This window comes from Suricata suricatta, chromosome 2 (genome assembly GCF_006229205.1).
Source record: "Suricata suricatta isolate VVHF042 chromosome 2, meerkat_22Aug2017_6uvM2_HiC, whole genome shotgun sequence".
Lineage (NCBI taxonomy): Eukaryota > Metazoa > Chordata > Mammalia > Carnivora > Herpestidae > Suricata > Suricata suricatta.
This window is the reverse complement of record NC_043701.1, coordinates 148,104,057-148,117,244: the sequence shown is the minus strand read 5'-3', so window position 1 is coordinate 148,117,244 and position 13,188 is coordinate 148,104,057. Positions and strand designations below refer to the sequence as shown.

General features: G+C 35.2%; 1 protein-coding gene across 3 annotated transcripts in view; it reads left to right on the top strand.

Moving 5' to 3' along the window:
* The window catches only part of PARG (poly(ADP-ribose) glycohydrolase), a 118,561-nt gene that overhangs the window by 75,715 nt on the left and 29,658 nt on the right, over nucleotides 1-13,188 (top strand). For all 3 annotated transcript variants that reach the window (XM_029932127.1, XM_029932125.1, XM_029932124.1), the window contains exons 13-14: nucleotides 804-951; nucleotides 12,988-13,066. In XM_029932127.1, the coding sequence (XP_029787987.1) occupies nucleotides 804-951; nucleotides 12,988-13,066 (227 nt within the window). The remainder of the gene's footprint in view (nucleotides 1-803; nucleotides 952-12,987; nucleotides 13,067-13,188) is intronic.

Below are 13,188 nucleotides of genomic sequence, written 5' to 3'. Positions count from 1 at the left end.
ACTCTCTGGCTCCATCCTCATCATTTCAAAAGGCAAGGTTTCATACTATTTTATGGCTGAGTAATATTTCATTATATATATATGCAACATCTTCTTTATCCATTCATCAGTCAGTGGACATCTGGACTCTTTCCATAAATGTGCACCCCAATGTTTATAGCAACATTATTAACAATAGCCAATTTTATGAATCTTTGTTTCCTGTTGTCTTTTTTCCCCCTTTGGTATAGTAAAAAAAAAAAAAAAAGTAGTTTGTAATGTTCAGGTAGTTTGGGCTTTGCAACTGAATTTAGGGTGAAATTTAATCTCTTTATTCTTTAACAAAAGAAAAAGATTATCCTAAAAAGGGCAACTACTAAGTTTTTCAGTTCTTTAAGGACAGATGTTTGATTGCCATATTATATAAGAAAGATATATTAGAGTCCTATGAAATCCATAAATGGAAATTGAGTAGTGAATGGTGGGGGAAGGATCTTGAAATCTTTCCAGAGAGTTTCCCTTGACTTGCGGCCCTTGTACATACAAAGTTTGTAGAGAAGAGTCTATATGATTACACTGAGGCTTTTGCCTAAAAGCTCCATTTTCCAGATTCTATCTAAGTTTTGAAATCCAAAGAAATACGCAGAGATGTTAACTGGAGTGAGATGGAAAGAGTGCAGTCAACCACAGTCTGTTCTCTGTTGGAAGATTACTGATTTGGGGATTCATTTATGTGGGAAATGAATGGAAGAGAGAGATTACTTATTTATCATATATGTAGGTATTTTAGATAATCATTTAACATACCACATTTTCTCAAATAGGTGGATTTTGCAAACCGTTTTGTTGGAGGTGGTGTAACCGGTGCAGGACTTGTGCAAGAAGAAATCCGCTTTTTAATCAATCCTGAGTTAATTGTTTCACGACTCTTCACTGAGGTGCTGGATCACAATGAATGTCTTATCATTACAGGTTAGTTTTGGGAAGTCTGCACAATAAAGTAGCTTTTCTTACCTATGAATATCTATCATGAGGACTAGAGGCCAGATGTAGCTTTTTACTATCATTTGCATTGGTCCCAATGTTTTTATTAATTTATTCTTGGGTTTTGGAGATTATTATGCTTTTATTTTCCTAATCTTGAGTAAGACATTTTATTCCCAATTTTTCATTCCTGGCATCCTTATCTGAGGAACAAGAGTAAAACCTATTTACCCTCCAGTTTGAAATTTTATGATATAATACCCTTAAAAAGAAGATAGTGATGTGTCTTTGAGCATGTATTCTATTATTATTCTTCCATTGTGTTTCCAAAGTGCTTTGTTTCAATATGAAGATATATATACATAGTTACAGTATTCAGAGAGAGTCGGTACAACAGAGAGCTTTTATTGAATAGTAATAAATCAGTAACCTTATGTTTACCCTAATTTCTAATCCTGAGAGCAAACATGTGATGATCTGAGTGCCTTTTCCTGATTTAAGTTAATATGGAAGGAGGAGAGAAGGAAATATTGTCAAATTTATACTTTAGGTCTATTACTGAGATTAAATTTTTTTCTTATTTTTTCTTAGCTTGAGATACAACTAAATCACTGTATTTTCTTGTGAATGAGCTACCAAAAAGTTAGTGATTAACTCATAGCTCTTAAGAAATTCTTAATCAGCCATTATATGTAAGTTAAGCCTTTTATTCAGGGACCTAAGAACATTCTCACATAAAAGCCATCGTCAGTCATCAGCTGCTGATGCTGTTTTCTTTCTACAAAAGAAGATTTCTTATCCTTTTTGAATCTGTTGCTGCTTTGAGATTAGCGTGAGAGACTAAACATTCAACTGGGTTGGAGAATTTGCTTGATTGTTATTCAGAAAAATTACAACGAGAGAAAAATCATCCCATAGGAGTTACATCAAATTTATACTCAACTAATTTACCTCCAAAGAGGTACGTGTCTGAACTAAGACAGATCTAGTCTTGAAGCCACTCTCTTTGTCTCAGATATATTTGTAGGCAACCTTCAAGAGAGGTTATTTTTGTTAAGTTTTACTTTCAAGATTTTCCCTTTGTCTTTGAACAGTTTGATTATGATGTGTTTAGGATCCCTTTGATTTTATCCTGTTTGGAGTTCATTGAGCTGCTTGAATGTTTAAATTTGGTAAATTTTTGGCCACTATTTTTTTGTCTTCTTTCTTTCCTTTTTTTTCTTCTCCTTCTGAGAATCCCATTATGCATATGTTGGTATATATGATGATGTCCCGTATTGGTCTCTGAGCTCTTTTCATTTTTCTGCTTTCTCTGTTCTTTCTGTTCCTCAGACAGGATAATCTCGACCTAAATTCAAGTTTATGGATTTTTTTTTCCTGCTTGCTTTCACTGCTTTTGAGTCCTTCCAGTGAAAATATTTTTTAACTTTTGTGTGTGGGGGGGTATTTATTTATTTATTTTGATGGAGGGAAGGACAGAGAGAGAGGGAGAGAGAGAATCCCAATCTGTGGTGACAGCACAGAGCCTGATGCGAGACTTGATCCCATGAGCCATAGGATCATAACTTGAGCTGAAGTCAAGAGTCAAGGATGCTCAACCAACTGAGCCACCCAGGCATCTCTGAAATTTTTATTTTGATTTCTGTACTTTTCAACTCCAGAATTCCTATCTGGATTTGGTTCTTTTTTTTTTCTTTTCTTTTAATGATTTCTCTCTCTTTTTTTCTTTTTTGAGATTCTCTTTGTGAGGCATTATTTGCAAACTTTAATTTAGTTCTTAAGACATAATTTCCCTTGTTTTTTGAATATATTTAAAATAGCTAATGTCTTTGTTTAGTAAGTCTAACATCTGGGCTCCTTGGTTACAGTTACAGTTTACTCCTTTTTCCCCCCTGAGTATGGGCCCTGCTCTCTTTTTTTCTTTACATATCTCAATTTTTTGTTGAAAACTAGACATTTTAATAATGTAGCACTTTCAAAATCAGGTTTTCCCCTTTGCCTACAGTTTTTTTTTGTTGTTGCTGTTTGCTCTTGTTGTTTCATGACTTTTCTAAACTAATTCTGTAAAGTCTTTTTTTTTTTTAACATGTGGTTGTTAAAGTCTCTGCTTGGTTAGGTTAGTGGTTACCTAATGATTAGATTAAGATTGCTTAAATGTTTAGAGCCAATAAGTCTCTCAGTCTTTCCTGAAGGGCTGTATGTGGACACTGGGACTCATCTTCAGGCACTCAACCAGCCAGTGACAGACACTTCCTTCCTGCTTGCACTTGGCACTTTACTTCCTGCTTGCACAAAGCCTCAAGGTCAGAGGAGTGAGCTTAGGACCTTCTCAGGTCTTTCTTGAGCATGTGAACAGACATGGTCATACATAAAGACTTCTGGATTCTTGAGGATACTAAGAACTTTTTAAAGCCCCGTATCGGTAACTCATCCCTCAACTTTTCCTTTGAACCTTTTTCATTAAACTGTTACTTGCCCCAACTTATACCTACTGCCTCAGGTGGCCATACTGTTAAGCAAATACATGTAATTGTTTTCAACGAACAACCATGGGGATTAGGCTTTTTGTCTGGGTGAATTCCAAGTCAGGTCAAATAAAGGCAGCTTTGTGGGTGAGGTCTTTCAGGGAACCATAGATAGGTTAAATGATGACAGTTCTCTGAGAATGGGGCCTTGAAGGAGCTTCAACCCTTTACCGACATCTTTGGTGGTTTTCACTGTGATTACAGACTGTTGGTTTTTAAGGCTACTCTTGAGCTTGCAAGGGTGGAATAAGAATAAGGAAAGTTAAAACATTATAAAACTCATTGTTTTTACCATGATTCAGCCAGTTTTTCTTTAATAAACCCTCCTCAGATTGCTACAAGCCATTGGTTATTCCCACAGTTAAAAGGTTGGTTCTCACAATGTTTGCCAATGTTCTCATTGCTTTTATGGAGGAGAAAATTTTCAGAAGTTTTTACTTATTCATTTTTGCTGATGTGTCCTTATCTTTTGTGTTTGTTGGTTTAAAAAAAGGCTTTCAACAAGTTATTCCTCATTATTTGGATATCTTATTATTTTTATAATATTTCTGTGATTCTGCATTTTGGTGAGGTAAGACAAATTATTAATTTTTAAAGCTTATATAGGAAATTAAGAATGGAACCTCAGCAAAGAAATTTCCTTTTGGATAAAAACTGAACTATTTCAAGGTAATAACCTGAAGTATTTCATCCGGAATTCTGAGGTGTGATCCAGATTATGAAATGTAAAGATAAAAACCTTTTATTTTCACTGTTGTTTCAACTCACTTACTGTTCCTCTATCTGCATTTATTGTTTATCATGTGTGCAGGTAGGAAGGATGCAGCTGGAATGTACTAGGGGAAAAGGAAGTGCGAAGAATTGCAGAACAAAAAAATTGAACTGTCTGAATCCATTGTTGGGCCAATGCTTTGTTGTTGTTGTGTTTTTTTAACGTTTATTTATTTTGAGAGAGAAAGAGAGCAAGCAGAGGAGAGACAGAGAGGGAGAGAGGATCCCTAGCTGACTCCGTGCCATCAACACACAGCCTGATGCAAGCCTCCATCTCACAAACTGTGAGATCATAACTTGAGCCAAAATCAAGAGTCAGACACTTAACTGACTGAGCCAGCCAGGCACTGCAAGCCAGTAGATACTTTAAATATTAGTCTCTTTATGATTTAGAGAGTGCTGAAGGTCTGGAATATGGCTGCCTCCAGCGTTTGGGTGTGTCAAATATACTTCAAAAGATTTTTAATTTTTAGCAGCTAAGCTAGATTTGAACCAAAGATTTGAGAATATGAGAAATGAGAAACAGAATCTCTTTCTAGTTTTAAAGATGAATTTCCATCCTTAAAATAAAAAAGTTGGTAGAATGCTGAGCATTTAAACTCAAAGCTGATTTGTTTCATTTGCTTCATTTCTTTTTTACTCAGGAAGTAGTAAGTCTCTTATTATCTATCATTAAGTTGCTGTAAATAAAAGATGTAGTTTTCCTGGGAATAGTAAAAGGAAAATATTAGAATTGGTTTTTTTTTAAGGTTGTCCTCTGTCTAAAAAAGGATCATCACTATGGCGGTATGTCTGTTCTCTACCTTGCCTAGGGCTATTGTAAAATGAATGGAAAATTGCAGATCCATGCCTCACCTTCACATCTATAATTACTTCAGGCTAGGGACATCCGGGGTGACTTTTAACTCAGCATTTTCCCCCACATCCACTTAATTCTATTACAGTGCCTTCTAATTAATATCTGTGATGTGATGTTCCCTTAATGGAAATGGCCATTTCATCATCTATTTGATGTTGGATTTCTGCCATCATCCTTCTTAGGGGACTCTTAACCATGCCCTGCAATCTATCTGCCTGATCAATTCCATTGCTTCAATGATTTATCCAGGCTTAGTGAGCTAATGGCTGTGACTATGCTGCCTGAATCTGTAGAAGAGTTTGAGAAACTAGAAATAAATTAAATTTATCATCATTGTGGGGTATCTGGTTGGTATCAGACTTTGAAATGAATATGAAACAGGTCATGCAAACAGGCAAATCGTGTTTATCCAGATAGTGTTATCCCTCTATTTGCTGTGATCCTCCCTGGAGGCAGCTATGAGTAAAACCTTTCAGTAAATATAGATAGAAGGAAGAAACTCCAGTCTCTCCCCCCCCCATTTTTTTTTACCCTTTTTCATGTTATTCTACATCATCCAGTAAGATAGCTTTAGTACCAAAGGGTGTTACCATGGTTCTGGGAGTTTGTTTTGTTGTTTCTGTGTGGTGAGCACTTAAAACAGATGCCTAGACATGAAACTTGCTGAGCAGAATGTTAGTACCTTTAAAATAAAACCTGTCCTCTGGTGAATAGAATTGCCCGACATATCACAGATCCTTACATCTTTTGTGAGTGTCAGCAGATCTGCTAGAAAGTAGAAAAGTGTAAACCACTGCTTATGGGATTGATGCTTCTTACCAAGCAACAACACTGAAGGCCCATCACTACAGAAACAGCCTATTGCTAACTAAATGATACCAGTTCACTGGGAAAGATCCAAACTCAGCTGGAGTTTAGCTTCTCTTCATTTTTACGAATCATGGGAATGAAAGCTTAGTGTTCTATCTTCTTCATAATCACCAGTGTATGAGTGCTCCTCAGAAAAGCAGGGTAGGTAGCTTTGCTTTCATATAAACCTTCCTTCCAAGGGCACAACCCATAGATACATAGAATTTTCTCAATCTTCAAATATTTTTTCCTAAGTTCATCATAAATTTTCATTACTTGTAAGAGAAAATAAGAACATTTCTTACTAAATCTAAAAACTCATTAGTGTGTCATGAACTCTTGCAAAGATTCTAATGGATTCCTTCATTTTTCCTTAAGTGAAGATTTGTCTGTGAGGCTGAAGTCTTACAGGCTGTACTCACAGAGAGCTACCACAAAGGTCATTCAGTCTTCTCTTGTTCACTATTATCACTATTTACCTTTGTATTTCATCATAGTTTACCGATAAATTTGAATTTAAAACAAGGGTATCTGTTTTTCAGAACAGAAAGTTCACATAACTTTGAAAGATGTCTACTCAGAAAACCCAGGATTTAATTTTCTTAGAGCAAAAGCATCTGTATATGCATCTTTGATTTCCCATACCTGAAGTAAATATTTAATCTTATTTCTTTTAGGAAAGAAGACTAAAATCATCTTAACCTAAAATAGAAATATAATAATTGGTATTTTATATTTTTCAACAACTTTCTTTTGAAAAGACAGAACAGTTGTTTGTTTTCACAGTTAAAAGATCGGAGCAGGCAGTTTTGTTTTGTTTTTTATAAATGAGGAAAACGAAGCTTGCCCACTGCTGGACAAAAAATAGAAAGGAACAGGACTATTCCTAGCTGTCTTTATTTCCAGTTGGGTCAGTAGACCAGGTTGCTTTTAAACCTCACATAAATGAAGTCATATGTCTTTGGTTTCTCTGCCTCCTTATAAAGTTAAGTTTGATGACACCAATACTAACTGCTTTATGGTTTTGAAGACTTTTAAACTCGTATGCCTTTCCAAGCAATTCTGTGAAGTAAACAAAATAAGAATGATTAACAAGCCCGATTTTCAGATGCTGAAATGAAGTCCCCTGAGGGACTTGGTTACTTAAGGATTCACTTTGGGTCCCTCATGTCTCCTAATCTCAGTGTGGTGCTCCTTTTACCACGCCACACTGTCCTTGTAAATGTGAATTTTTTATATGTGTCAATTGCATAATACTTTCAGATTAAGTCTTTCTGGACTTACTATTTTAACCCCAGTACAGTGTTCTTCCTGTTTTGCTTGTTATTTAAAGTGTATATCTAAGGTGTACAATTAGGTAAGTTTTGACATATGGCTACATACATGAAACCATCTTTTTGTACCATGTTGTAATTGGGTTATTTTTTTTTTTACTATTGAGTTTTGAAAATGCTTTATATATTTTAGATACAAGTCTTTCTCTTTTTTATTTTTTAATTTATTTTTAAATTCTTTTTAATGTTTAATTTTGAGAGACGGAGTGTGAGTGGGAGAGGGCTAGAGAGAGAGAGGGAGACACAGACTCCAAAGCAGAGCAGTCTCTGAGCTGTCAATACAGAGCCCAACACAGGGCTGGAGCTCACAAACCATGAGATCATGACCTGAACTAAAGTCAGACACTTAATTGACTGAACCACCCAGGTGCCCCAACTTTGTGCCCTTTTACCCCAAATACTAGGAATAACTAGGAAATTCTATTAAATCAGCACAGTAAAGTTATTAAAATTGGGAAATTTAAATTTATTAGTTAGTTCCTAGTCAATATTTTCATTTTTATTTTGTGAGTTAACATAATTATATTCTTTGTAGCTTTTATCCCCTAGTCTACTCCAGTCCGGGATCACATCTTGCTTGCCTTCTTTAAACCAGAAGAGTTTCTCAGCCTTTCCTTGTATTTGTTCACCTTGGTATTTTTAAAATATATAAGGCAATTACTTGGCAGATTGTCTCTTATTTTGGGTTTGCCCAGTGTTTCTTTGTAACTAGATTTAGTTTATTCATTTTGGTAGGAATCCCATTGAAATGATGTGTCCTGCACTAATGTATCTTTTGAGGAGAGTCGTAATACCACTTTGTCCCAGCATCTGTGATATTAAGTGTCCGAACTTGTATGAGGTAGGATGTTCCAGGTTCTTCACTATCAAGTTAGTATTTTCCCTTTCAAATTAATTTGTCGTTATATATTTTACATACTTTGAAACTCTAAATATCCTGTCCTCATCAAACATTCGGCCACTAATTTTAGCACCCATTTTCTTACCTCCATCATTCCTTCTACACTTAGTAGTTGGCACTCTACTGTAAGGAAGGATTTTCCATTCTCTCTTATTTATGTATATTAATATTTGTATAGACACATGGATTTTTATTCAGTGTGTTTTCCATTACTGTCATCTGTTTTGATGCTACATTGTTCCAGATTTGGTCAGTGGGAGTGCCTTCAGTTGGCGACTGTGTTCCTTTGACATGTGCCCATCATTCTTTAATGATCCTTCTTTTTTGGGCATAAAAAGATGTTCTAAACTCAATCTTGTATATTCCCTGCCCCTAGATTCAGTCATTTTTCCTAGGAGTCATGGATATAGAGTAATTTTTAGAAATCAGGATTTGAATTGGTTATTGCTTACTGCTACGAAGAGTGTCATTGCTTCCATGCCTTCATAATCAGAGCCAGGACGTATATGGTATAAGTACACACATGCATATATATACACCAACAAACAACCATAAATTCCTATGGCTACCTTTCATTGTCATTCAACATCACAGCATAAATTCTAGTCTTCCTTTGTTCTCATTTGCACAAACCTAGAACACACAAAATGTGATTTCATAACTTCTAAGCCTTGCTACTGCAAAAAGCAAACCTGTTCAGTGGAGTTAAGCTGACATCCTTGTCCACATTTAGTTTTTGTCATTCTTTCTGATTTTAGCTGTTCTGTTGGATACATAGTGGTATCTCACTAGGGTTTTAATCATTCCCCTTAGGACTAGTGATATTCACCAGTATTTCATGTAGTCATTAGCCAGTTTTGTATCTTCCTCTGTGATGTTTATGGTTAAGTCTTTTGCTTGTTTTTCTAGATTGGACTATTTGTATATTTTTATTGACTTCTAGGAATTCTTCAGTATTCTGAACCCAAGTCTTTTGTCAGATATTTATTTTCCAAATATTTTTCCTTCAGTCTTGCCTCAGCATTTTCCTAAAAGTGTTTTAATATTGATCTAATCTAGTTTTAAAAAATTTTTATTAAGGTTACTGTTTTCTTTGTCTTGTTTAAGAAATCTTTATGTACCTCTACTGTCTTAAAGTCATTCTCCTGTGTTTTCTTCTAGGGGTCTTATACCTTTAGGTTTTATGTTAATGCCTGCTATTTTGTCTCAAAATAATTTTTATTCATAGTGTGAGGTAGTAGTTAAAGTTATGATCTTTTTTCTGTTTGAATATCTAATTGTTGAAATAACATGTTGGAAGGATAATCCTTTCTCTCAATGGATTGTTTTAGCACCTTTGTTGTAAGCCAGTTGACCATACAAGTGTGGATTTATCTATGAATTCTATTTAGTTTCATTGATCTTTCCTTAGGTTACAACTAAGTAAATCTTAAACTCAGGGAGTTGAATCCTCCAATTCTGTTCTTTTTTCACATATATTTTCATTATTTTCGGTTATTTGCATTTCCATTCAAATTTCAGAATCCCCATCTCAATTACTATTTTTTAAAAAGCCTACTAGGAATATTAATAGAATTGAGGAAAATTTGCAATTACAGTATTGAAAAATACAGTACTGAGTCTTTGAGCCCTTAATCATGGTTGCCATTTATTTAAATCTTCTCTACTTAGTGGTGTCTTCTACATCTTTTGTTACATTTACTCCTAAGTAAGTATTTTATGATTTTTGATGGTATGATTAATGGGTTTTTAAAAGTTTTATTTTTCCGTTGTTTGTTGCTAGTATATAGATATACTTTTGATCTTACTCCATTTATTTATGAGTTTTTCTTTGTTTTTTCCCCTACTGATTCCTTAGGATTTGCTACATGAATATTCGTAACATCTGCAAATAGGAATAGTCTTACTTAACTTTTTTATGCTCTTCATGACTTTTATTTATTTCTTTTTCCCCCCTTATTGCAGTGGCTAGGACTTCACTACAGTGTTGAATTAGATGGAATATTTTTATCACTGAGTATGAAGGTAGTTGTGTTTTTATGTAATGTAATTACATATGTAATTACAATATGTAATTAATCAAATTGAAGTTCTTTTTTTTTTATTCTCAGTTTTGCTGAGAATAATCATGATGGGTGTTGAATTTTATCTTTTCTCCAACTTTTAATATCTGTTAATGTGATGAATTTCATTAAATTTTCAAATGTGAATTCAAAATAAAAACATAATTGTTATGTCTTTCTGGTGAATTGACCCTTTTATCATTATGAAGTATTCTTTATCTTTCACAATACTCCTTCACATAAAGTCTGATTTATCCAATATTACTATTACTACTCTCACTTATGATTAGTGTTGTCATGTTTGTTTCTTTTACTTCATAGGTTCCTCTCTCTTTTACTTTCCTTATACATTTTTTGTAAGCAGCCCAGACTTCTGGTCCTGTAGAGTTTCCCATGGTCTAAATATTGCTGATTACATTTTCATGGTGGTATTTAACATGTTTCTCTGTTCTCTGTCTCTAAATTAATAGTTAAATGTAGAGGCCATTTGTAGTCATAATCATGACATTTAGTACTCTTTTGTGTATAAAAGCATCAGGTTGTTTAAGTCTCCTGTAAGAAGTTAAACTGACCCCTAAAATGAAATTAATTTGCTTTTGGATGAAGAATTGATAGTTCATAGTTAGCATGTCATGACTTGATTTTGTGTTCTTTTATTTTTATTAAATCTATTTTCTGTTTTTTTAAGTTTGTTTATTTTTTTTTTAAGTTTATTTATTTTGAGAGAGAAGGACAGAGCAGGGTAGGGGCAAAGAGAGGGAGAGAGAAAATCCCAAGCAGGCTCCACACTGTCAGCACAGAGTCTGACCCAGGGCTCAATCCCATGAACCCTGAGACCATAGCACCAGCTAAAATCAAGAGTTGGACACTTAACCAACTGAGCCACCAGGCACTCCTTGTTTCCTGTTTTTATAAAGTATATTTTTTCTGAAATACTGTATATTCTAATAGCAGTTTTTCCCTGAATATTAAGTCTGTCACAAATCTCTTCAGTACTGGACCTTTGTTTTATGAGTAGTCTTGTTAATAAATACTGCTCTAGCTGTCTGAAAAAGCCAGGGGGCACCTGGGTGACTCAGTCAGTTGAGCGTCCAACTTCAGCTAAGGTCATGATCTTGTAAGTTCACAGATTTGAGCCCTGCATCGGGCTCTGTGTTGACAGCTCAGAGCGTGGAGTCGGCTTCAGATTCTGTGCCCCCTTGTTCCCTGTGCCTCTTTGGTGCTCTCTCTCTCCCTCTGTCTTTCTCAAAGATAAATAAAAAACACTTCTAAAAAATTGAAAAAGTAAGTCTGCTTGCATTTTATTTACTGTCAAAATTAGCACACTTGGACTAAAAAAAGCCAGTAATATTAGTTTTCAATGTCTTGTTTATTCTTTTTAAATTTCTTTTTTACATATAAAAAGTATTATCTTGTTCAGGGTTTTCAGCTTCTCATTTTACTGTTTTGTTGATTCCTGAAAAGTTAAGTGATTAGTAAGCTGATTGTGGGAATTGGAATGATTTTATTTAGTTAAATAATAAATCATACCTCCTGATATTTCCAGGTCTGATGTAGTAGAAATCTCTGTGGGTGCCTGGCTGGCTCAGTTGGAGGAACATGTAATTCTTGATCTCAGGGTCATGAGTTCAAGTTCCACATTGGGTATAGAGATTATACTTAAATAAATAAAATCTCCTTTTTTTAATGTTTTATTTATTTTTGAGAGCAAGAAAGACAGGGCATGAGCAGGGGAGAGGCAGGGAGAGAGAGGGAGACACAGAGTCTGAAGCAGTCTCCCAGCCCTGAACTGTCAGCAGTGAGCCCAATGCAGGGCTCGAACTCACAGACCACAAGATCATGACCTGAGCTGACGTCAGATGCTTAACCAACGGAGCCACCCAGGTGCCTCGGAAACTTTTTAAAATTAAAGTAGAAATCTCTGTTATCTGGCAGCCTTGGTAGTGCATGTTCTCATCAGGTGAATTTTAATTGTGCTTTTTTTTTCCCTCCCCTTCTCATACCACAATATACTGGTTTTACGAAGCCCTTTGAAATAACTTACATATTGATAGGCAAGTCCTAGATTTAATTTTAATGACACTTCTTTTTAGCAGGGAATGTTTTTTTGTAAAATTGCCTTCTCAATAGTACAAACTAAACATTACCATCAGATTACTGATATTGAAGACATTGGACCTTCATAAAAACAGTGTACTCCTCACAAAAGAAAATTTTTTTATGTAAAATTTTTTTGTTTATTTTGTGAGAGAAAGAAACAGAGGACACAAGTAGGGGAGGAGCAGAGAGAGAGGGAGAGAGAGAGAATCCCAAGCAGGCTTTGTGCTATCAGCACAGAGCCTGATGTGGGTCTCAAACTCACGAATTGTAAAATCGTAACCTGAGCCGAAGGCAGGAGCCAGATCCTTTACCGAGGGAGCCACCTAGGCGTCCCTCATGAGAGATGAATATGGCAGAGCATATATCGTTTTCCCTTTTGATTGAGACGTTGATCTCTGTACAGTAAACATTGCAGTGGCTTTTATAGGTGTCATTTTCTTCCTTACAGAAAATAATAGCAAGTCAGTAAGACCAGTGAGGTTTTTTGGTTTTTGTTTCAGTTGACATTTGCCAATAAGGTAGTTCTAGAAAAGGAGAAATAAGGTTATTATCAAGACCCTTTAGAACATGCAGCTTTTAAGAAAAATCTTCCCAAAAATTAATGGCAGATTGTTTGTTTCAGGAACTGAACAGTACAGTGAATACACAGGCTATGCTGAAACATATCGTTGGGCTCGAAGTCACGAAGACGGTAGTGAAAGGTGAGTTCACTTCTGACTAGTATCACTTGACCAAAAGCTAAGGAATGTGGGCCTGACCTAGTAAATTCTGTCTCCCATCTACTCTTATTTCAGAAATGTAACTGCCTTTTTATGTTCAATAT